This window comes from Vidua macroura, chromosome 3 (assembly GCF_024509145.1).
Source record: "Vidua macroura isolate BioBank_ID:100142 chromosome 3, ASM2450914v1, whole genome shotgun sequence".
Classification (NCBI taxonomy): Eukaryota; Metazoa; Chordata; class Aves; order Passeriformes; family Viduidae; genus Vidua; species Vidua macroura.
Window position 1 is genome coordinate 38,407,042 of NC_071573.1, and position 25,221 is coordinate 38,432,262.

Consider the following 25,221-nt stretch of genomic DNA (forward strand, 5'->3'; position numbering starts at 1 on the left):
GTGCTGGCACATTAACTATACCATTTGTTTTATAGAGAAAGCTTTAAAGATTAATGTTCAGCCTGTTCAATGTATTCTTTTTTCTTTCCTTTTCACAGCAATCCAAAGTCTGCTAATCAGAGGATAAACAAAAAAGTAAACAATGATGCATCATTAAGGATTCAAAATTTGTCTATTTTGGTGAAACAAATAAAAACTTACTATCAGGTCAGTAATTGTTTGTTGTGTTAAGTTTTGCCTGGAATTATTTCTAAATTTTTTTCTATAGTTATGGCTTTAAGGGTAACTGGAGTAAGGTGAACAAGAGATACTTTGTATGGATGATTGTTTAGATACCTGGTCAAATTTCTTATCACTGTTTACAGGTATAAAGGTGGTGTGGACACACTTTTGTATGAATAATGATCTGTTTACAGAATAGATATTCTGTGTGTGTGCAATTACTCCTGCATTAAGTATTATTGTTTGGTATTTTCTGGGTTGAAGCAAGTTTTGTGCCAGTGAGAGAGATTATTACATGTGCATTTAGTCTTGTAAAATAGAATTTTTGTTAGAAAAACATGACAGAATTTACTGGGCTTAGAATTAATTTGGGAATTTGTAGTAAATACAGTGAGGATCTTAGGGCTGTGAAAGAGCCAGTGAAGTTAGATGCAGTAGTAGGAGCTGGTCCTATGCCTGCTGGATGCTGAGCTGGATAGGGTGTTCTACACATGGACATGCCACAGCTGGGCACTGCCGCTGTCACCCGTGTCCCTTTAGTGTGGCTTTTAGTACCCTTAGACACTCCCCTGCTCCTTCCTGCCAGGAGAGCCCAGATCTGGGAGAAAACCTTTGCTCTGCCTCTTCCTGCTCACACCTCCCGGCCAACCTCTGCTGAAGTCTGCTGCTCCTCCTGTGTCCACACATAGTGTGTGCTTCCCAAAACTCCGAGTGCAGTGAGAATTCCCAGCTGTCACTGCCCTGACCAACCATGGAACATCTTCCCAGTGCTTCCCACCCTTCTCTCCTTGGCAGCCCCTGCACATGGATTTATGTGCTGCCTGCTAAAGCCCATATGCTTTTCCTTTTCCTAACGGAAGCCATTTTCCACCAAGCATTAGTGTTCCACAAGTGGTGCAACAGAAGGCACAAACACTGATAGGATTGATCTTTTTTGGAACACAAAGCATTCTCCATCCTGCACTGGCCTCATGGTATCACCAGTCCAAGTGCTCCAGGACCAGGCAGAATTTCTGGCATTTACGTGCCTTTGGGTGATTCAGGACTGTGGATGTTGCTCTAAACCTTTGTGATAGAAACAAATTAATTAGAGCTTTCTTAAAATAAAAAAATACTCTTTTTAAGAAACAGTAAAACCAGTCACCAAGCCTTTAATGGTCCACGCTATATTGAACTGCCCTTTTAACTGTTTTATACACTTTTCCCCCCTCCCCAGTCTTTCAGGGTTCTGGTCACCATGCAAACATTGAAGGGCTGGTGTTTCTAGCAGGAGTAAAGGCATTTACTCTCCAAGCTGAAGAGCTCCTTGGAATCTAAAATTGCTTTTTGCATGTGTAGGTATTCACTCCCTACCGTGCCTGCAGGGAGGTTTGTGCTTTGTTGTAGTTGAAGTGTTAAAGGATGGGCTGTTTCACAGAGGGGTCAGTTGAGTTCCTGTCACCTGTGAAATTCCCCAAGGCAGGAAAGCTGGGGCTTGATGGATGCCTTGGAATCAAACTGAGAGGCCTCCATTAGCCTGGGGTGAGGCAGGAGCCTCACACTAGAGTGCTCCTGAAAGCTGAATGTGCAGCCGGGCCTGGGGGCCTTCACTGGGGATGCCTGGGATCCCAGGGGAGGGGACAGGAGACCATTCACTGTACTGAGAGAGGATTTTACTGAGGGTTTGAATCAGACACTGATGAATGTGGGAATTTGGGGTTTTTAGCACTGTGTTAACCTAACTCTTACCACTTCTCATTGTGAGCTTGTCCGTGCTGGTTTGTTCCATGTGGTTTTGTAACATCTGTGGAAAACATCTCAATTTAGTGAAAAATCACATCAGTGCTGTGGATGTACTTTTCAAAAAACCTGCACTGGTAGAATATAACATTCAAAATCAAGACATTATGTTAGTTTAGTCAATTTTTTCTTTGTTCTTGTATCATCTTTGTTATTCTCTGGAATTACAGTTCTGGTCCTGAGCCAGTATTTGGAGTGTGTACATTTCTTGGCAGTGTAAGAGCGTGGAACTGTTCTCAGCAGTTAGTTCAAGACAAGTGATTCTAAATTTTTGGTGGGCTTGAGAGGTTTAATCCAGTGAGTGTCCATGACTCTCAGCAGATTTGACTGAAGAGGTGAAAATCTTCAGTAAAATAAATGCTAGTGAACTGTAAAAGTTTGTGCAAGCAAAGCCAGTGCTGAGGTTAACACCAAGTGACAGAAAAGGTGTCAGACATCTCTGGGGCAAGGCAGAGGTGTTTTAAGGAAACAGGTGATCGTGTCCATTCAGGACACATGTTTTGGTTACTGCTGCTCATACTCTGCTTTGGTATATGATCACCTTTATGATAGCATCATGGAATTATTTGAGATACTACCAAAAACCGCCCCCAAAAAAACAACAAAAGCAAACAACAAAAAGCCACTCTAAAATTACATTATTTTCTTTCATAGTAGCTGTCGACACTCATTAAATTAATTATATTTTATCTGTTTTATATTGATTTAAAACATCCTGTGGTGTACTTCATGTCTTATTTTTATTTGAAAATGGTCTTTATCAGTCTGAGAAGTACAGGTGTCACAGCTGGTTGAATTTTGTGATATTGGAGGAGGCCAAAGCTGTTCTCTCCCTCCTTGTAACTTGTCTTAGGCGTGTCCAGAGGGAATGTATATTTTGCAGTCTACTATTAATCAATTCAGATACAATTTTGATGTTGTATATTAACTGGTGGGAACTTTCAAGCATAGCTGTAGCTAGTAATTTCTACTGGTGTTTTTCAAGAAATATTGGGGTTTTTTTTCAATTTGACCTAAAGCAAGTGGACTTGTGTTAGGTTGTTGCTTACAATGTGACACCTGATGTGTGCCTTGGGCTCTTCTGGAATACGTTGCTTTTGAGTAGGAGCATTTTATATAGTAATGGATCTGTCACTGTGAAAAAACAAAAAGCCTAACTATAGGATGGCATCTGCTGGGAATAAATATCTGGGAACAGGAGAAAGACTATTCTGCTTCAGGAGAATTAGGCTCTGTCTAGACTGGGGATTTGACCCGATTACGGCCATTACAGGAGCTCCATTGATGGAATCCATGGAACAGATAGGCAGAGCTGCTGCCTGGTGTGTGGCACCTCTCAGCTAAAATTCCATGTGATTGTGCAGACAGGGGTTTGTACCCTTATATTCACAGGTGACCCCGTGTCACTGCAGCAAAAACCCCTGGGATTTTCACATCCACGTTTTGGTGAGGCCAAAGAAACCATGAAATAAGGGAAACTGATTTTTTGCCGTAGAAATGCACCTTAGAGCCAATAAAACAAATATGTATCAATAGGTTAGTCAGGGAAGCATGAACATAATAAATTTAAAGGGTTTTGCTGCATTTTGAGACTTGGGATCTCGTTGGTTTAAGATCCCTAAGCCAGCTCATTGCCACGAGAGGATTTTGCTGTGTGAGCTGATTGTGCAAAACAGTAAAACAAAGCTTCTGCAGAAGTAACTCATATTTGTTAGTTGTTTTTTTAATTAGGATTCAAATAATAATAATTATTGTATGATAATAATTATTGTATTAAATAATAAGTAATGTATAAATTGTATGCATGAAGTCCTGAAAAATATTAAAACCGTTTAATTAATACTGATTTCTCTTTAATGGCTGTTGGCATTTCATGTTTGCTTTCATTCAGTACATATGATGTAAATAATGTTTTTATTAACTTTTATAGGAGACTTTGCAGCAGTTGATCATGATGTCTTTGCCAAATGTGCTAATAATTGGCAAAAATCCTTTTTCAGGTAAGTTTATTCTTGACTAAGATAAAAATGTATACTGGTGTGATAATTTATATTCTTTCACTGGAAATAAAATTCCTGTAGGGTTGAGCCTTTCAACAGAAGATTGTTTAAATACTTTATCAAATAAGTGGTTTAATAATGATGAGTAATGATTTAATAATTATTTTCTTTGCCCACACAAAGGGTCCACTCTCTAAAAAATGTGTTCTGTCACAGCCTCAGCCCTGGCTTTCACTAGGATTTATACTGAACCCGAGAGCATTTTCCAGCAACCAGTGAACCACTGATGGCACAAAGTTAAAGTTTCATGTACTCCCAGCTTCTGCACCTTCTACTTTCTTTACCTATGTCACTGCTGAGGGAATTGGCAGTTCTGTGCATCTCACTTGATCCAGCTCCTGATCCTTGTTTCTCCTTCCCCCGACCTCTCCTGCTTCTCTTGCATCCGTACCTGAAAAATATTGCAATTACCTTCTTGTTTTCTCCCCTGAACTGACACTGTCTTCTCCGTACTCCCACCTTCTCTGCTTCCAGCTCTGAGAGTTGCAATTTTCAGACCAAGAAAATTAGCCTTTGCGGAGCCAGATGACTATCCACAGCCACTTGGGAATCTCTGCACCATGCTCTCAATTCCAGAAGCACAGAGCAGACACACCTGGCCTGCATGGAGCCACTATGGATTGGGCAGAATTTATTTACCTAGGTCTAATGTGCCCCAGGTGTTCTCCTCCTGACATTCTGACACCTCAGCAGAGAGGTCAGGAACTGCTCTAACAGGCTGTGTAGCTTCCCCTGGCTGTTTTTATTTCTTTGGGATGCCTTCTCTGCCACACTTCTATGTCTGTGGGACAGGGGGTTCCTCATAAGCCAGAAGAACCATATGTGTTTCCTCACTTCCCAATCCCAGGGCTCATAACATTGGTATTTTCCATATCCCATCTGCACTATCCCATCTCAGTAGGTATATTGCTTTAATTCTTTTGGGTTTTACTTTCTGCTTTTGAGTATTGCTGCTTTTGCTTTAGAGGTCACAGCTTTTTCAGTTTTTATATGTGCAGCTGCTGTCATATGCACCAAGAAGTGTGAATGTGGTCTCTTCCTTTTCAAAAGAACAGAATGCATCATACTTTTACAATTCTGATTCCAGACTTTCTTAAGGTTTTTGAAAGACTCCATGGATTTGCTTAGAAACGAGATTTACTGGAAAAACAGATTTTAAAAATCCCAGCTCATAGTATTGTTTTGTAGTGACATTTTTTATTCTGTTCAACATACTGAGAGAAAATGTCGTAACAATATTGTGCAGTATAAGATGACATTTCATTGAAAATGCACTATCAAACCCCACAGAGATAATACTGCATTCAGTTGTATACATTCAATTTTGTGGTTTGGTCATTTCTAAGGAGGTGTCTTTGTTTTGGGATCTGTGGTTTGGCAACTCTGCTGGTGTGTGCTTTGCTCTTCTGTGGGGATTTTGTTGAATTTGTGAGGAAATTTGGACTTTTCTGTAGTGTAGCCCTCACAGTAAAAAAAAATAGTTATGCTTGGACAACATTCTTGAAGGTGTTTCAGCTCTCTGCTGGAGTTCAATCACAGAGTTTGGTCTGCACTAGAAATATACACCTGTTCTTTTGGGTTCTGTCCAGAACCTTTCCCCTTTGAAAGTTGGGGCTGCTCTTGCTGTGTCAACTTGGAAAAGGATCTCATCCCTACGTGGATTTTTAAGCTTTTTTTGGGCAGGTGCAGGGAAATGAAGCCTCAGTGATCTTTGGAGACACTTGCCGTGTAAATCTGGTTGCATCAAGGCAAGCCCCGGAGTAAAAGTCAATTCCCTGATAAAGACATGGATTTGGTCCACTAAAACTTAGGCTGGAGATGTGATTTTTCACAGGGATATTTCCCAGTTTTTCTCCTCTGCACTTAGGGAATGATTAGTAGAGAAATTCCAGAGGATGCCAAATTGCAGATGGCAGGAGCAGATACCAGAGGCAGTTGGCTCATGGAGGAAAATGCAGGGAGAAGGCTGGAGTTGAGGTTTGGTAAAACGGGTCAGCAGGGATTTTATCAGGAAATATTTCCTGAGCTGATTGGCAGGAAGGCAGTTTGAGGAGAAAACTGGAGGAGAGCTACAGCCTGTGACTGTAAATGTTAAATTAAATTACAGAGGGATAATGATGAGGCAGACGGGAAGGAGAAACATGAAAGCAAGTTCATATTCCTAAGGGAGCAAGGCAGGGGAGGACAGAAGCCTGCAGAGGGTGTGAAAGTCAGGGATAAGGGTGAACACAGGGAAGATCAAACCATGGCACAGGGTAGGGACAAAGTTCAGCAGCAGGTTGAAGGGTGTAAAACAGAATAATCTATTTCTGTGTTTCTTCTGATGGAGGAAAAGGAAGAAAAACAGAAGATGAGGGAAGCTGACATGGTTCAGTATTTTGCACAAGGAATCAATATTCAGGCAGGCATTTGAAAGGCAGTCAGGAGATGAAGAGTGAAGAGGAGCTCGGGGATTGCTTAAAAATTAAGAAAGTGTGATTAATTTATTGGGGTAAGTGAATGTAGGCTATGAGCTGTTGGCATGGTTTCCTCCTGTTGCAGTATTCCTGTTAACCTTTATTGATAAGACAGAAAGGTGGGATTCCCTTTCTTGAGCTGAAGTAGCTTCTGGTGGAACACATTCCTTGATGGTTTTTCTGTTTCTCCATTAAAGACTTGACAGCTTGAGCCTTTGGGATACAAGAAGTCTGAATAAATGACTAAAAATCTCCCATTTGAATCTATGTTTTTTGTAATGTATTCACCTACCTGAGAAACATCTTGAAAAATGGCAATATTCCATGTTTATTGGGATTATACACATTATGTAGTTCCCTCCAAAAGCAGCAGCTTGAGTCAATGCCTAAATTTTTTTGTTATCCTTGAAGCATTTGCTTCATGGCATTTATGTTCTAGATACAGAATACATTTCTGTATTTAGTAGCAAGATGAGGACATTATGAACATAAAAAGTAAGAAACATTTTTATTAATCTGTAAACAGTGTTCTTTAACTTAAGCTTCTTTAGGAGATTAAGATACTTAAGTCCAGATTTGGAAATACATTTTGATTTTTTGGATGTGCAGATGAATATCTAATACAGCTTTGTAAGGAATTTAAATGAACTTGTCACCTAAACTCTTCCAACTTGAGAGCAACAGATAATTTAAGCACTTCTGTAACTATCCTGAGATACCTGAGATTACCACTGAAAACTTGATTGTAGGTCTCCAAAGCACTTCTAAAAATGTCACTATGAAGTTTTGAAGGGCTGAATTTTTTTTCCATTTGAAATTGTTACGGCTGTTAAGTTAAGGTGTTTGGTAACTCTGGAAGTCGGCAGTTAAATGGCAAAAAGGACTGAGCTGAAAGTTCCTCTGGTTGTTTTCTAAACTAGGTTAACATAAATGATATGGAAATAACAAGAAAACCTCTTGTTTTTCTGAGGTGTAGGGGAAGAAGCTCTAATTACAATTTTACAGTTACCATTTTTTCTTGTTTTCTTCTCAGAGCTAGGTACTGAAGAAGTAAAAAAGCTCCTCCTGCTTTTGCTCGGTTGTGCAGTTCAGGTGAGTTTAATTTTGTTTGTCTCTATGAAACTTTTGAGTTTTGATCTCTTTTTCTTACTATTTTAATACTTGGGGTGGTATGAAACTTTTCTTCCTTTGGTGGTACAATTGCATTCCTTGAAAAATTGGAGTATTACGATTTTTAATTAAATAGCTACAACCTACACCTGTTACTGCACAAATATGTCCAATACAACCATAATGGGTTAGTAATTTCAGTAGTGTTAATTTACCTGATAGTGTAAAGAAAAGAAGGAAATGGTAAATTGCTGAAAATTAGCTCACTGCACTGTTTCATGTATTTAATAAATCAAAGAATTTGAATTAGTAGCAATTTTAAGAAACCTCTTCCTTGTCCCATTTCAATTTGATTTTCCTTGTATCGTTTAATTAGTGTTGAAGTTGCAATTACTGTAACATGGCATAAACCACGGATTTACTGGTCACCAGAATTATTAGGTAATAATTTAGTCATGTGGCCATTGCAGTGTCAGCTTTATAAGTTTTAACTCTTAAGAAATACAAAAGAGGAATGAAAATACTTGTGATTATACATATCAATGTGTATAAAATAGATGTCTCTATTTTTAGTGTCAGAAAAAAGAAGAATTTATTGAAAGAATCCAAAGTCTGGATTTTGATACCAGAGCAGCTGTTGCAGCCCATATTCAGGAGGTATTTTGGGGGGGGGGTTGCTTTTAATTTTGGGCATTTTTTGAGATGGAATATTGTATTGCAGGAAGGGGAGTTGCACATGTTCAATGACAAGTAAATCACATATGTGATTTGCATATTGAGTGGTTGTAGTAAGAAAAAAGGCTTTATTTTTTCACTTGATTCACAAAAAGATTTAATGATTGAGCATTTTTGGGTTTTATTTTTAGAGAAGTACCAGTAAGCAAGTTTGTTGCTTCAAGGATTTCTTAGTTATATACAGCAAATTTAGTTTAGTGGAATCTTTATTGCAAATATCTTTAAAAAATATAATTCCAATCAAATGTATGTGGTAGATAATTTATAATGTTATTAATGATGTTATTGTCACCTTGCCAGAAGTACAAGGTGCTGCTTCCAGGTAGACAAAAAACTCTTCTTTTACATACAATTAAACATATTTTAAATGCTTTTTCATACCTTGTCCAGAGAATTTAACCTGTAGAGTTGCAGTTTTATTTTCTTTATGCTTCCTTTCTACTCCTAGAATTTCAAGAGGATGTTTTTGCTCTTTCATTTCACCCCATGTAGGTAACTCATAATCAGGAAAATGTGTTTGACCTGCAGTGGATGGATGTCATTGTGCTGACACAAGAGTATGTTGAGCCTCTCCTGAAAAATATGGCATTGCATTTAAAAAGACTTATAGATGAAAGAGATGAGCACTCAGAGGTATGGATGTGGCTTAAGAGAAATACAAGAAATATTTTCTTGAGATAATGCAGCTCAGGATTTTTATAGCTAACAGTTTAATTTTCTGTTGACATGTTAAAGCCAGGATTCCCGACTGCCAGAACATTGTTTCAGGGAGTTCCTCTGTGCATATCTGTTAAATGAAGTAGGAAAGATAAAGTAGGAATAAAATAGGAAAGATAAGAGCTGATCTTTTCCATGCAGCCAGAATGGGAAACAAGTGCAACATTCATCAGTAGCTGAAAACAGAGAATCCAAAGCTGTATCAGCTGCATTTAACCAGGAATCAATAACCCATCAATTTGCAAGCCAGTCACTGAAAGCTGCCTGTTCTATTCCTGTGTCCTGTTGTCCAGGCTTGAGGGGGATAAAGAAGAATCCATACCAGGAGAGGAGGTTTTGCAGGCTTATCTTGAAGCACACTTGTACATGTTAGAATCAAGGAACAGAAGTATATTTAGTAAAAAGTTTGAGTTGTGAATCATCTCGGTGGTCCCAAATGTGCCCCTCAGTAGAGTGAACGTGTCAATGTTGCAATTATTCCAGATACTCCTTGGACAGTTTTTCCAGATCACAGTCTTGACAGCAATAAAACAGAGGGTAGAGGATGGGGGTGATGCCTTTGTGCAAAGCAAAGGAAAAATACTTTAAACTATGAGAGATGTTCATATTTGGCTGACACCTTTATTTATAGGGAGAAATAGGAATATTACTGTAGATCTGATGCTTTATTCAGTTGTCAAGGATGCTGCTGCTCACTGAAGAACACAACTTTGTTTAGAGATACACGTTTATCTTTATTTTCAAGAGGTGGTGGTTTTGAAGGAATTCACACTTTTCATTACCCAGTCCATTCTGATCACTGGCCATTTTGTGGGCTTAAAAGTCTAAAGTGAAGAAATAAAACTTAAAATACCAGAAGGTGCTGTTGAAAAGCTGTGGCTCTTTGCTTTAGGTGCAGAGGTGCAGGTAGAGCTCTTTTGACTTCCTCAATAGCCAAAATCTTTCCATCGTTCTTGTGCCATTGCAGTGTTTGATATGAATGACACACGCAGAGATGGCTCTGTGAGGGCCACTCTGGACTTTTGCCTGTGCTCTGCCTCCTCAGACCATCATCGAGCTGTCGGAGGAGCGGGACTGTCTCCGTTTCCTGCCTCACGCCTCGGCCGCGCAGTCCCCGTGCGGCTCCCCTGGCATGAAGCGCACCGAAAGCCGGCAGCACCTGAGCGTGGAGCTCGCCGACGCCAAGGCCAAGATCAGGAGGCTTAGGCAGGAGCTGTGAGTACCAATTGACACTCAAATCCTTTCCAAATGCTGCCTTAGCACACTTCTAGTCCCTTTCAGACCAATTCTTCATCCTTTCAAATGCTTTTTTTTTAGTTACTGCTCCCCAGGAGAGGTATTTTTATAACGCAAGAAGATTTGTGGGAGCATAGGACAAATTCCACGTTTCATCTGTGTTTGTCTCTGTTTGTATTCATAATGATGTTTTGTCCTAAATTTTATTCTCTGATGTCCCTGAAATCATGGATTAAAGGTGGAAGTCTCACAAATCTCAGCATTTTGTTCTCAAACCAGGCGATCATTAAAAGGAGATGAGGCAGGTGGGATTCCTTCTCAGCAGCATGATTTCGTGACCTGTTTCCAACAAGAAATACTCACCTATGGTTAATTCATGGTTTAAAATCATTGCAGATAGGACAAAAAAATTTCAATTTTTTAAAAGCATTAGAATGCTTTCGTGTCCCCCACCTCTTTGTTCCTGTGTAAAACATTTCTTATCTGCACGACACTTACTTGCTTCTGAATACTGCTCCTGATTCTGTAGGTTTCTTTGGGCACTTTGTCTTCATATTCAAGGAGTGAGGAGTTATTTAAATAGAAGATCAATAACAGACCTGTGGAGAATCTGCTTCTCCCTGTAGCAATGTGTCAGTTGTTTTAGCAGAGTGAAGTGCGTGTGTGTTCTGAATTTAAATGTTCAATCTGAAGAGATTCAATATGTGTAGAAACAGCATAAATAAAGATTTTTTTTTTTTTAATTCAGCAATGGGTAGAGGAGACAGGTAAACTAAATCACATGCTGAAAGTAGCATAAGTCACAATGCCCAGAGTTTGTTGATCAGATTATTTCTAGCTGGCTGGCTGGATTAAGGATCTTGTTGATTTACTCTGAGGATCCCCTTCCCCCGCTACAGCATGGTCTTCATGAGGAACAGAGGACAAAAGATGGGGCTCTTTTTTCCTGATGTCTGTATTATTATGTGTCTCCTGCAATGAGCCCGCCCAGGATATTCTATAAACAGCTGCACCAAGAAAATTAGTGAAAAAATTGCTGTTATTAGTTTGATTGACAGCTAATAGATAGCCTAAACAGTGAACACTGGTATGTTCTGTATAATTTAGTCCAATCCTCTCCAGTCTGTAGCTGAAGCATGCAATTAGGGCAACACTGATGGCTCAGAACAGTCCACATTTTGCACTCTTATTTGAATTCAGTTGGTAAATAATTTCCCTTTACATGTAGCAGTATCTTAAAATACCAGACTTGGATGAATTAACTTCTGTCTGCAGCATTTAGTGTTAAATGCTGCATCTATTTGATAAATTTTAAATTACATTAATTCCAGAATTGGAAATACTCAGCATAAAATTTATTTATAATCTGGTTTTGGCAGTGAACCTTCATATCTGGTTTAATATGCAGTGTAGCTGATGTAATTTCCTATAAAAGGTCTGTAAAGATTATTTTTCAATTGGATGCAAACCAGGGAATACAGAAACTCCAAAGATGGAATTTGCACACTCATTTTCTGAGTGTTCTGTGCGTTCCCATGTAGAACAATAACAGGAATATGGATACTGATGGAAAAGTTACAGAAATCAGGAATAAATTTGTGTTTGTGCCTGGTTTCTGAGCACCTCTGGAGGGGAAAAGCTGTGACAGGGATGTTGCATTGAGCTGTGCAGAGCTGAGCCTTCTGTGCTTGTGGGCTCAGTGCCTTTTTCCAAACAATCCTTTCCCAAAAAGATCGTTCATGGTGAAATTGGCTCGTTTTTAAAAACAATTGCTCTAGTTTTGTTTAAAACGTACCTAATTTTTGTTAGTATGATTGCTTTGAGATAACATTATACATTTCAGTCCATTAAATTTTCTTATTTCCCCCTTTTCTACTTTTGTTTCTCACTTGTATTCCAGAATGTGGAATAATATAGTAACACATTTAAATGTACAATACATCTTTTAAGAATATTCAATATTGGCAGGTTTTTCCACAGCAAATGTTTGTTCTGAGGTGCAGTTGAATTTTGAACACCAGGTGTTCTTTGTCTGTGAGAGAATGAAATATTTCCTTTGCACTTACTCATGGTTTAAGAAACTAATCTTTTAAGGATTGGGAAATGAATTGGAAGTTAAGAATGAGTCATATAGGAATTGTAGCATTCTATGTCAAATTGTTTTTATCACAGACTTCTGAGTAGACTGAAACTGACACTGTGTTGTTTCCATAAAGTTAAAATTCATTGTGTGTTTCATGGAATTCTTGAGCTTATTAAGCAGTATCTTCTTCAGTTGAGTCAAGGCACCTAAACCCCTTAATTCTTTTCTGCAAGAAAAGGAAAAATTACAGAAATATAAAAGTGCTTTTAAAATTGGCTTTACTTGATTGTGACAAGGGGTCAGTGTCTGGTTCTCCTGGAAAGAATTTGGACCTTTTGAATGTGTAATTCTGAGTTGAGTTTTTAATGTGGATCTCCTGGTACACATTCATGTGTAATGTCTGTGGGTTTTTTTACACAAAATCCCTTATTGCAAAAATTCCTTATTAAACCCCGTTTTCTGCCCTTTGTGAGTAGGAAACAACAATTTAAAGCACTATGAAAAGTCTAACAACACTTAAAATATTAGATAAAGACTAAAACCAAAAGAATAACTAAAATCATAATGGCAACCCTAAATTTTACACTCGGATGTCCCTGAAATTGTGGAAATTCCACCTGAAAGGTGGAAGCCTCACAAATCTCAGCATTTTGTTCTCAAACCTGGTGATCATCAGCAGATTTTGTGGCCATGTTTAACTGGTTTGTGTTTTGTCCTTCAAGTGAGGAAAAGACTGAGCAGCTGCTTGACTGTAAACAAGAACTGGAACAGATGGAAGCTGAACTGAAGAGACTTCAGCAAGAGGTGTGGGTTTAATCATTTTATTATTTTAAGAAAAGTTGCCACTGCCAGAGCAATTCACCAGTCTTTTTTGATGTTAAGTATGTTTTCATGTTTATTTTTTTTATTTTGCATTCTGAACCTGACCTTGTAATTTATTCCTTTATTTGGTGTATTATGATGGGGAAAAAAATGCCCTGACTTAGGTTAGTTAGTATTTCTTTTCTAATTTTTTTGTTTCTTCATTCAAGCTATTTGCCACCAGTGCATCCTCTGAAAGGATCTTCTTAAAATGAAAGCGTTCCAATTTTGTCAGATTTTTCTTTATACTTTGTGTGGTGATAATGAGGGGAAAAACCTTAAATATATACATAAATATACAATATAGATAATTACAGTGAGTCCTTGAAAAGGGCCAGTGCAGTTTCCTTGGAAATATAATAGTCTACAATCCTCTACTATATATTCGATTTTTTCCTTTGTATTTCTCAGAATTAACAATACCCCTCTGCATTCCCTTAATTCAAACAATGAAGGAGCTGTGTTACCCTTCACCATGCTCTGTCCAGTCCTGCCTGTATTCCTGTGTCTGTGTCCCAGAACATGAACCTGCTGTCGGATGCCCGCTCTGCCAGGGTGTACAGGGATGAGCTGGACGCGCTCCGGGAGAAGGCAATCCGTGTGGACAAGCTGGAGAGCGAAGTCAGCCGCTACAAAGAGAGGCTCCATGACATTGAGTTCTACAAAGCCAGGGTGGAGGTGAATAAATCCAGGGGGAAAATCACCCAGAACCACCATTCTTCTCTTGGCTGAGGCTTTTTCAAAGTGTCTTTGGAGATTAAAGCATTGGGATGTGAGAAAGGGTTGCAGCGTCTTGCTCTGGGATATAGCAGTCAGGTTTTTGTGACAAATTCCAGTTTTTTGGGAATTGTTTCCGTGTGTAATGGCATGGAAGTCAGCAGCGTTCACCAGAGCACAAAGCTAGCAAGGCCAGTGGAAGCCTCTGTGAAGGATGGATTGAGAAACCCACAGAGGAATTAATTCAAAAAATGCTATAAATATATACTAATTCCTTTTTCCTCTCGTAGGTCTCATAAGGGAAAGCAATTTTCTAAGTCAGGTGTTGAGGAAAGGAAGGCTGTTCACATAAATGAGTACAGGACAATGTTATAAAATACCCTAAAAAAAGATGTACCAACACCAGGCAAGGGGAACTTAGAGTTCTGGCATGAATTAGTAATTTAGGAGGCAAATCAACATGCAGGAATTTATCAGGCCATCATTCTGTCTGTAAGTGCCAAATTTGATGGGCAAGTGCCATACGGTATAAAAATTAGTGCAGGAAAACAGATTAGTGTATAGGATTTGACAACAGTGGAAGTTTCATTTTCATAGAATGTTAAAATTAAAAAAGCCCTAAAAATCGTTTATGTATTTCATAGCTTGTAAGCTATCGGATATTTCAAGCATTCTTCAGTACAGATAGATGTTAATTAGTTGGGTTTGCTTCATAATAATTGTGAGTTGACTTAATATTTGTGTAGGGAGGAGTATGAAGGATATTTATGGGATCTTTTTTCAGACTTTGCAGCTGACTGTGTGCTGAAGTTTGAAAAGTTTTGAGGAAAATTGCCAATTACGTATTTTGCACATTACTTTCATCAGACGCTATTAAAAAAAATCCTCAGTGTACCAAAATTAAAGCTGCTAAGGCCTTTTGAGAGTGGCTGGTTGTATTTTAAGATTGTGGTTGCATTTTCAGCATCATGGCCTGACTTTGGGCCCAGTGGCCTATAAACCTAATTTATAAAAAGTCTGTTACAGCTCCCAGTTTTAGTTTGAGTTTCTGAAACTGGTTGTGATGTGTATCAAAGTTTGCATGAGCAGGGGATTGCTTCTTGTTTGGGATTGATTTGTTGTTGTTGTTCCATTTTTGCAGGAATTAAAGGAAGACAATCAAGTGTTGCTAGAAACCAAGACAATGTTGGAAGATCAATTAGAGGGGACCCGAGCGCGTTCAGATAAACTGCACGAGTTAGAAAAAGAGAATTTACAACTAAAAGCTAAATTGCATGATATGGAGATGGTGAGTCACAGGGGAGAGTGGCAAAGGCAACTGATACACACTGAATTTAATTTCTATTTTTAATAAAAGCCTTCAAAATAGCAGGCAAGACAAGGAATGTGATGATAAATGCAGAGATTCAAGAGCAATAGTTTGATTTTTTTTTAATGTGAATCAGTTGTCACTTAAATATTGTGTTTACCCCATGCACTTCACTTCCTAATATTCAGAGAGAAGTAAATTTTGGAAGAGTAGGGAGTAATTGCTGTAGGTTATGAGAAGAAGAAGTTCTTTGTAATCTTTTTACTGTCCCCTTCAAAGTTCTCCCAACTTTTCCCAGTTCCTCCCCGTCGCAGTGTCTAGGCAGATCAGAAAAAGCACTTTGCTCTTCCCTGTGACAACATAATAAAGTACCATTATCAATATAATATAAATAATAGAATACTTTGCACATATTGAGACTTTTCTTTTAACCTGTGAAATAATTTTCAAGGAGCGTGATATGGACAGAAAGAAGATTGAGGAGCTCATGGAGGAAAATATGACCCTAGAAATGGCTCAGAAACAAAGTATGGATGAGTCTTTGCATCTTGGCTGGGAGCTGGAGCAGATAAACAGAACTACTGAACTTTCTGAAGGTAAACATAGTTAATACTTGCAAACTGATTGAAATTGAAATCTCAGGATGGGTAGCATTAGAAAATTAAATGTCCTTATTTCTGAACTACAGACTATGTTATCTCTGGAGAAATGCTGATTCCCATGTATCCATCGAGGTACAGCCTACATGAGAAGTCTGTTCTTGTAGTTCTTGTTCAGTTAAATAGTGGTGTAAACCCCATAAATACCTTGAAATTACATTTTGCCATTCGCACTTCTGTACTCTGCAGCACAGATCATGAATCTCCTTGCTTTGCTGTTCTCAAATTTAAAGGAGGAGGGCTGTGGTAAAAATATTGATTCTTCTGTATAACATGCTTGGATACAAACTGGATTCTGTGCAAAGCACTTGAGGAATTTGGAGGTACATCCTGAGTTGTGGGAAACAAATCTGTGCTGTGATTAGGAACATTAGGAGAGTAGAACATATTTTAATTTCTAATATTTCTAGTCCTAACCAGCTCTGGTCACCAAGAGGACATTGGAAGGACCTTCAGAGGCTGTTAAGTCCTCTAAGTTTAAAAATACAGGAAGAATCCAAAGAATTCTGGCTAATAAGTCACATTTTATTTGAATAATGGTCTTTTTCTCCTGCAGTGCCACAGAAATCACTGGGCCATGAGGTGAATGAGCTGACATCCAGCAGGTTACTTAAGCTGGAAATGGAAAACCAAAGTTTGCTGAAGACGGTGGAAGAGCTGCAGAGTGCTGTGGGCTCTGTGGAAGGCAGCAGTTCAAGGATTCTGAAAATGGAAAAAGAAAACCAAAGACTTAGCAAGAAGGTAAAGGTCAGGGTGTGCTGGGATTGTGTGAGAGATGCCTAATGTTCTTTGCTATTTTCTTCCTAAAGGGTAATTTTATGAATTGCTGTTATTTTGGGTAAGGCATTACAAGGGTCCAATTGGAGTTACAGTGTTTGAAAGTTTATAGTAAAAAATAAAACCACCTCCAAGAGGTTTTTCCTCTTTTTTTTTATGTGAGTGTGTGACCAGTTTATTCAGAAAGGTCTTAGACCAGTGAGGGGAAAAATAATAATATATTTGGGATATGATGAGTAATAAAAATGGTTTAGAATACTGGAGAGCATTAATTTTGGTAATTATGAAGCAGAAGAAAATGTGTGTACAGAGGTGGAGAGTGAGTGATGAGTCTAAGCTGAAAACTTGGTCCTGTGTCCTCATTTTAGCTGAGGAAGAGAGAAGGTGGGTCAAGGTATTGATAAACAGCTCAAGAGGGGAGTTTGTCAGGTTTAACTGTGCTGAGCTACAATACTTTGCTCCTCAAATTATGTGTATCAAATAGAATAATTTAATCAGTGATATTTATAGAGAATAAAAATATAAAAAAAAAAAAGAAGCTGGGGTTAATTACAGTGGGGTGAAAGTGTCTAAAGTTCCTGAAATAGCTTTGACTTCAGCAGCTATTTCAGGTGAAAGACTATTCTTAGAGTGGGTAAGAGATAATTTACAAAAGAAAATTAAAGAAATCCCTACTGCATTCCATGCTTCCATAAGTTTTCTGATTCCTAAAAAGCTGGTGTTTTTTGGAGCAGCTGCTGTGCTGTGCCCAAAAAAAAAGCTGGGAGATACAAAAGAAAGGAATAAAACACACAAACATAATTCAGGTCAACTTGTAACTGCTTAAATGAGACAGAGAAACCGCGCTTGGGTATTTTAAATTTTAAATAGTTTTGCTCTCTGCAAGTTGGAAACACGTGACAAAACAAACCCATATATTTAATTCCCAAGGAATCATCTTAATTATCTCTTGAAATAGTTAAGTAAGATCAAACAACATTCAACCTTCCTAAGTTAAAAGGGTCTTGGAGGAACAGTATAAATCTCACTGAAAAGGAATTTTAAGAGGAAAAAAAAAGGTGCTTGAGGAAATATCCAGAACCTGAGAAAATCTAGCACTTTTTTTTTACACTAAAGTACTTTATAGGTACAGTGTTCTGAGCCAGGGAGAAAATTCTGGCAGGAGTAAATGTATTCCCAGAAGAAATTAGTGTTTCAATTAAAGATTAGAAAATTCTGTTTAATTCTTTCCCTTAAGCTTCTTTATTTATTTCTATAAGGGTGCCTTCAACCCAGCTAAGACTGTAATTTTTAAGTACATTTTAAAACTTTTGTTTCTCTTCCCAGCTTGAAGAGCTGGAGAATGAAGTTAGCCAAGAGAAACAAAGTCTTCAGAACAGTCAAAATCAGAGTAAAGATTTGATGAAAGAAAAAGCACAGCTTGAAAAGACACTTGAAGCACTTCGGGAGAACTCCGAGCGACAAGTGAGTAGCAGAACCAAAAGTTTTAATGCTGCTTTGTGCTCTGCTGGTCTCCTTTCGTAGGATTTTACAGACATAAAGAGGTTGTAAATGTAGTGGATTTGCCAAAAGGAGGTTCCTGCAGGAAAACAGATTTGCTGGGAGCTGCAGGCAGTGAGAGACATGACTCATTTCTGACTGGGGCTTCCCTGGTGGATTTATAGCTTTGTGGTGTTTCTAAGGCTCCTGTGGCTTCCGTGGGCATCTGCTGGAGCTGCTTGGAGGGTGTAGCTCAGCCATGAAAGAAATTTGGGAACTTTGGAGAGAGGCCAGACACCTCCCAGAAGAGAACAGGTCCCAGGCAGCTGGCAGTGCGTGGAGTAATGTTAGAGTATTGATGGGAATTCCAGCAGCCTTGGGCCCAGCTCCATAATTCTGCCCTGCACTGGGATGGGTTCCTGCTGTGACCACCTGGATTTATTTGTGGCTGCCAAAAACTGGCATCTGAATCTTTGTAAAAGATGTACCTGTGCGTGATGGGCACTGGCACCTTCTGAGGTGTCTGCAGAGCAGGCAGCAGGAAAAAAGAGTTCTGGAAGTTTATGGAATTCTCAGATTTAGGAATTGAGTCCTTCAGAATTAGAATTGCTGTTAGCTTTTATAAATTCTATTTATACCTCCTGATGACATGGCCATTTAGTTTAATTTAAAGTACAGTATTTTGAAATGCAGAATATTATATTTCAAAAATTGTTGAATATTTTTAAAGGCCATTAATCAGTAAATGGAATTCCAGAAGGAAGAAAAAGGGAGGTTGAAAAAAAAAAAGCTTGGCATGGAAGGCTTGCTTTCATTTAAAGATACATATCTTGTTTTAGGACTGATATTTCAGTGGGCCTATTTCTGCTTAAAAATAATACACTTAGGGGCTGATGAATCAACAGCATCTTCCATATCTCTTCCAAAATCCTGTGCTGACACTTACTGGGGTTGATTGTAGGAGGTTCATTTGATCTCATCCAAAATCCTGGAGGCATTTGTCAGGATTTTTTGTAGAATTGGGATTATAGAAGCAGAATTCATGGACAGTAATTCAATGCCATGCCAGGTGCTCCAGAGCTGTGTTTTTAGGCACCTGTTAAGGAGTTTCTTGTGAATATTCCAGAGCAGTTTGTCATTGCTGGGATCAGAGCCGTGGATCTGTAATTAATAGTTCCATTCACATTTCACTTTAGAAGAACAGCCTGTAATTTTCTCAGTCTGTTTTTCATTGCAAGCAGCACTTCTGCTTTTCTCCCAAACAGTTTATTGTTCAAACATCCCTTACACTGGGTTATTAGTGTACACTTAAATATTGATCCAAACAGTTCTGCTGGATTTTGCTGTGTGGTGTTACATGCCCAAATAATTCCAAATTATTTGGAGCAACCTAAAAAGTCAAGAAATATTTAAAATTAAAGTGTAGTTTCTGCCTTTATCCTTGAGGTAGATCTGGGAAAATGTTTCCTAGGAAAATAATTCCAATATAATTTACTTTCTCTGAAGCTGGTTTGGAGCAGAATATCCGAAGGTTCTATTTAACTCAAAAATCAGTGTAACTGTGGTGTGTTTCTTCTCAAATTGTTGTTGAATGTGTTCAGGATTCCCTCATCTCCCACCCATCGCCTCTACTTTTTTCAAAGTGAAATAAGAGACTTTTGCAGCTCCCATGTCCCCCTTCATCTCAGGTTTGGTTTAGAACTTGCTACAGTCCTGTTCTTCGTGGACAGGAGACACAGCTCTGGAAATCATAGTGTAAGAAAAAACAATCTAAACATGGGTAAACACAAATGAAAATTAAATTTGCTAGGAAGTACATAAAGCTTTCTTTTGATTTGTGCTTAATTAGTTTTGGGTTTACATTTATCTATTAATATTCAAGAGGAAAAGATTTGAAGATTCACTTTGTTGTCAAATTTAAAATAATGTTTGTAATTCTTCACATAAATATTAGCAGAATAAGAGATTTTCTTTAACTTAAAATAAAAGGTAAATATGATATGATGAGTATCTTTTATTTTCTATATGAAAGCAATTCCTTGTTGGCATGTTGTTTATCACTTTACCATTTTTCTACCCAAATTAGATTAAACTCTTAGAACAAGAAAATGAGCACTTGAATCAAACTGTGGCTTCTCTAAGGCAGCGCTCACAAATCAGTGCTGAGGCGAGAATGAAAGAAATTGAGAAGGAAAATAAAATCCTCCATGAGTCTATCAAAGAGACCAGCAGTAAGTTAAATAAGATAGAATTTGAAAAAAAACAAGTCAAGAAAGAACTGGAACACTACAAAGAGAAAGGGGAGAGGGCAGAAGAATTAGAGAACGAGCTGCATCGTATGGAGAAGGAAAATGAGTTATTACAGAAGAAAATCACCAACCTAAAAATCACTTGTGAGAAGATTGAGGCCTTAGAACAAGAGAACTCTGACCTGGAGACGGAGAACAGAAAGCTGAAAAAAACCTTGGATAGCCTGAAAAACCTCACTTTTCAATTAGAATCATTAGAAAAGGAGAATTCCCAACTCGACGAAGAAAATTTAGAGTTACGGAGGACAATTGAATCCTTGAAGTGTACAAGCATTAAAGTGGCACAGTTACAGTTAGAAAATAAGGAGCTGGAGAGTGAAAAGGAGCAGCTCAAAAAAAGCCTTGAACTGATGAAAGCCTCTTTTAAGAAGACTGAACGCTTGGAAGTCAGTTACCAAGGCCTGGACACAGAAAACCAAAGGCTACAGAAAGCCCTGGAAAACAGCAATAAGAAGATTCAGCAATTAGAGAGCGAATTACAAGATTTAGAGACTGAAAATCAGACCCTGCAAAAGAACTTGGAAGAGTTAAAAATCTCTAGTAAACGCCTGGAGCAGTTGGAAAAGGAGAATAAGTTGTTAGAACAAGAGACTTCTCAACTGGAAAAGGATAAGAAACAGCTGGAAAAGGAAAACAAAAGGCTTCGACAGCAAGCAGAAATTAAAGATAGTACCTTAGAAGAAAATAATGTCAAAATCAGTAATCTGGAAAGGGAAAATAAATCTCTGTTTAAAGAAATAGTTGTTTACAAAGAGTCATGTCTGCGCGTGAAAGAGCTGGAGAAGGAAAACAAGGAACTGGTGAAAAGAGCTACCATTGATAAGAAAACCTTGGTCACGTTGAGAGAGGTAAACACAGAGGAGTTTCCATTCCCATCATAATCTGTTTATAATGTACAGAAATTATATCTAGGTTTCTGATTTGGGTTTTTTTCCTGCATTAATCTGTGTACTATTAACACCTTTATGCATTAGGTAATGAAAATTGCTATAATCGTAGTCATGGAAAGGAAGAATATCATATTGCTGGAATGTTTCCCCTTCACTGTCATGTTCCAGACCAAATTTAAAGGGAAATTCTAAAGGAAATTTTAAAGGGAAAGGAAGAGGGTGCAGGGAAATCATATTCTAGTTGCAGTATAATGTCTGATACAGCTGAAAGCTGGCAACTGGAAAGAGACTTAAAGTTGAATTGTTCCAGTCATGTAGTGATAAAACACCCTTGTCTCAGCACTCCTAAAACGGAGACTGCGATATTTTATTTCACTGAAAATACTGACTGTAGTTTTTTCTGTGCAAGGACTTGGTGAATGAAAAATTGAAGACTCAACAGATGAACAATGATCTAGAAAAACTGGCCCACGAGCTTGAGAAAATTGGCTTGAACAAGGAGCGTCTCCTGCACGATGAGCAGAGCAGTGATGACAGGTGAGAATGGTAGGGCCTGCGTGACAAAGAGGACAAATAAGGATCTTTTTTATTGATAAAGTGGTTTTGCAGACTGGTTCTGTGCATACTCTTAGATTTTTAAGGCACACTCATAGACCCAAAAAGGAACTTGATATTTTTGGAAATTAATTAGTTCATGTGCTTTCACATTCAGCTGACTGTGACAGTGAGTTGCCACTTTTTGTTGCTAAGAGACTCATTGAAGTATGTCAGGAGATACTTAATTATAATTAAAATGTTTTGTGCTCTAGTCAGCAGCAGCAACAGTAGCAGTAAAAGGTAATTAGTTCAAAGTAATTTTTTTTTCCCTTTTTATCTGCCTGTCTGACACAAATGGTTTCTGTCACATAGTGATTACTTTAAACTGTCTCACTCTGTCCTTGCAACCATTTCCTTCTAATTCTTCCATCCTAAAGGAAGCTGCATTTCCACTTCCCCTGGCTGGGAAGTATCCAGTGCTTGAGTGTCTCCAGAACTTGGTGGTGGGTCCATCACTTCTCCACACCTGCCACTGATATATTTTCTGAACAGCAGCTGCTGCCCTGACATCTCTCTCTTCTGCTGCATTTTCCTCCTCTGCCTTATCTTGCAGGGATTTAGGGAAAATTGGTGACAGGAGCAAAGCAGACACTGTGGACTTCCAGCCAAGCTTTGCTTCCCAGTGCAGTTCTGCTGTCATGATCTGTTATTGCAACTGATTGTCCTGAGCATGGAGATTGATATGGGGCCTTCTGTGTCCAAAGGAACCCAAATAACACCTGGGGTTTGAATCCAGCTTCCCTTTCCCAGTGCTCTGTCACAGGGGTGGTGCCAGGGTCATGTGTTACCCCCTCTTGGGGTTTCTTTCACCTACCTGCCTTTCTCAGCTCCCACATGAATTCAGGAAAAGTCCTCAAAACTTGAACTGGTTGGATTTCTTCTGATTTAAGCATTTCTGTGTCACATACAGCACTTGATAAGCATTTGGTGTGTCCTTAGATAAATATACCAAATAAAAAACCACCAGACCTCGATCCAAGGTGAAGCTTAAACTTAGATGAAGCCCAAATGGAGCAACATGTAATCAGGTTCTTGGTTAGAAGTGGTTGAGCTCTGGTGCGGTCTTGAGCTTCTTCGTAAGCTCCATGTAGAGCTGGAGAATCATGAAAGGGCAATGTTTGTTTTCAAAGTGAAAGCTAGCATTGGTTTGAAATTTTGCTCTGCCCATAAATATCCTGCTTTTCCATTGCTCTCAACTTCTTCATTCATCCCAAAGATACCTGGACTGCTTTCCTTACATAACAATACATAGGTGAGTCATTACCGGCTCTTCCATCAGGGCTATGAAGAGCTTGGGTTCATTATGGATAAAATTACTTCTCAGTGTAGTTTTTCATCTGCCTCTGTCAGTTTGGTAATGGAAATGAAAAATGTACCATTCCTGATTGGAATGAGCTGCTTGTGGTTTTTAAGAAATGATCTTGGTAGCACCTCAGAGTCTTTCTATTGAGGTCTAAACTGGCCACGCTTTATGAGTTAACTTGGAAGCGTTTTCCATTTTCTCTTGCCTGCTGTCCTTGAACAAGTAGATTTATGGATTTTGACTCTGAATCCAAAATAACTCAACCTGCAGTCATATTCAAAAATGTGTACCATCTTTCATTGTTCAAAGTGTAAGTGGGTATTGGATCTCTGCTATTATTATTTTTCCTCCTTTGTTTTCTATAGAACTGTGTCACTTTTCAGTAGCAGGAATTACTTGTAGCCAAATTTGTGCTTCAGCTCAAGAAGTTGAAATACCATATACTCTATTAGTCACAGGCTGCCTACTATTCCATAAATCCTTGGGAATCAGTTGTCATATCTGAAAATCTTGGATTCCCCTCCTGCTGCATGATGCTACTGGACAGCTTTCTGCTTATTAATTCTCTTCCCATTGGTCTTCTGCTCCAGTTCCTAACTGGAGCTGATGCCATTGTCCATTCAGGAGCCTGCTGCAGTTTATTCCCTTCACTAAATTGATGGATCCTTCAGCAGCCAGGATTAGAAAGGGGGATATCAGTGATTGGGTTTATTTTATCCAGCTGTGGGAAGGAATGGAGTGTTCTCCAGATTCTGAGCCATGCACAGGGACTGAACTGCTTAGAAGTGATTAATGAGTGTGGGTTTCAGTATTTCCCATAAAGGATGTGCAGTTCTAAAACAATGCAGTTTAATCTGACCATTTCTTTCTCAGACTGACATTTTGGGGGGTTTTAGGTGCCCTACAATATCGTGAATATGGTTAAAAATGGAAGCTTTGCACATCAAAGGTGGCAGCAGTCTTAAAATATCAGCAGCTGGGCTGAGTGAGCAATTTACACATTGATAGCACCAAATGAGTGTGCACCTGCACAGTGCTGTGCTCCATCCGTCTCCTTCCCTGTCCTCCCCTTTGGAGCTGGCAGGAAATGGGAACTGATGAAAATCTTGCTCTCCAAATACTTCACATCCTAATTGAGTTCAGGTCCCCACTGGATTCACTGGAATGGAGCCAGAAGGAGTGCAGGCACCACTCTCACTAATGATGCAGAGAAACCCAGCACCCCCCTAGGGTGCCTGAATGGGTCTTTTTCTGGGTCTAACGTGGTTTAAAAGAAAGGAGGAGTCAAAAATGGTTTTGACAACCATCTTCTGGTTATTTTTGACATAGAACTTGTTGTGGATGCTGAGGTGTCTTCATACTTTTGACCACAGCACTCAGGGATTTTTGAATATAGCTATGAGTCATTTCTAGAACATTTTAGAATTTAAATACCTCGAATATTATTTAAAATAGAGACTCTTTTTTGTTGTTGGCCAGTAGGTACAAGCTTTTGGAGTCCAAATTAGAATCCACGCTCAAGACGTCTCTGGAAATAAAAGAAGAAAAAATTGCTGCTTTGGAGGCTCGTTTGGAAGAATCAACAAATCTAAACCAGCAGCTGCGTCAGGAACTGAAAACAGTAAGGAAAAGGGCATTTTTCTATAATGTTAAATGAGTTGTTGTTATTTCCACACTTTTTGGGTAAGACAACAAAATATGGGCGTCATTCAGGTCATGGAAAGCAGGACAAAGGTATGAATGCTTTTAAGACTGTGTTGAAATCACATGAAAAAATGTTGAGCTGGCCATGAAAACATCAGCTGCAGAAATAATCTGGGGTTGGTTTGATTTGGGATGTCATTTCCAGTTACATTTTCTGGCCTACCTTGAGCAGCCTGAGTAGTTTGGTTAAAAAAGGAAATTCTATCACCTTGGTTGTA

At 38.7% G+C, this 25,221-nt stretch overlaps 1 protein-coding gene across 11 annotated transcripts in view; it reads left to right on the plus strand.

The window, feature by feature from the left end:
- CCDC88A (coiled-coil domain containing 88A) overlaps positions 1-25,221 on the plus strand; it is a 66,445-nt gene that overhangs the window by 14,764 nt on the left and 26,460 nt on the right. For 8 of the 11 annotated variants that reach the window (XM_053972835.1, XM_053972834.1, XM_053972836.1 and 5 more), the window contains exons 3-17: positions 99-207; positions 3,932-4,001; positions 7,551-7,609; positions 8,201-8,284; positions 8,855-8,995; positions 10,125-10,294; positions 13,121-13,202; positions 13,779-13,937; positions 15,118-15,264; positions 15,737-15,881; positions 16,501-16,685; positions 18,048-18,185; positions 20,287-21,357; positions 21,809-21,936; positions 24,779-24,920. In XM_053972835.1, the coding sequence (XP_053828810.1) occupies positions 99-207; positions 3,932-4,001; positions 7,551-7,609; positions 8,201-8,284; positions 8,855-8,995; positions 10,125-10,294; positions 13,121-13,202; positions 13,779-13,937; positions 15,118-15,264; positions 15,737-15,881; positions 16,501-16,685; positions 18,048-18,185; positions 20,287-21,357; positions 21,809-21,936; positions 24,779-24,920 (2,830 nt within the window). The remainder of the gene's footprint in view (positions 1-98; positions 208-3,931; positions 4,002-7,550; positions 7,610-8,200; positions 8,285-8,854; positions 8,996-10,124; positions 10,295-13,120; positions 13,203-13,778; positions 13,938-15,117; positions 15,265-15,736; positions 15,882-16,500; positions 16,686-18,047; positions 18,186-20,286; positions 21,358-21,808; positions 21,937-24,778; positions 24,921-25,221) is intronic. The other 3 variants (XM_053972837.1, XM_053972829.1, XM_053972833.1) reach the window with 1 other exon arrangement.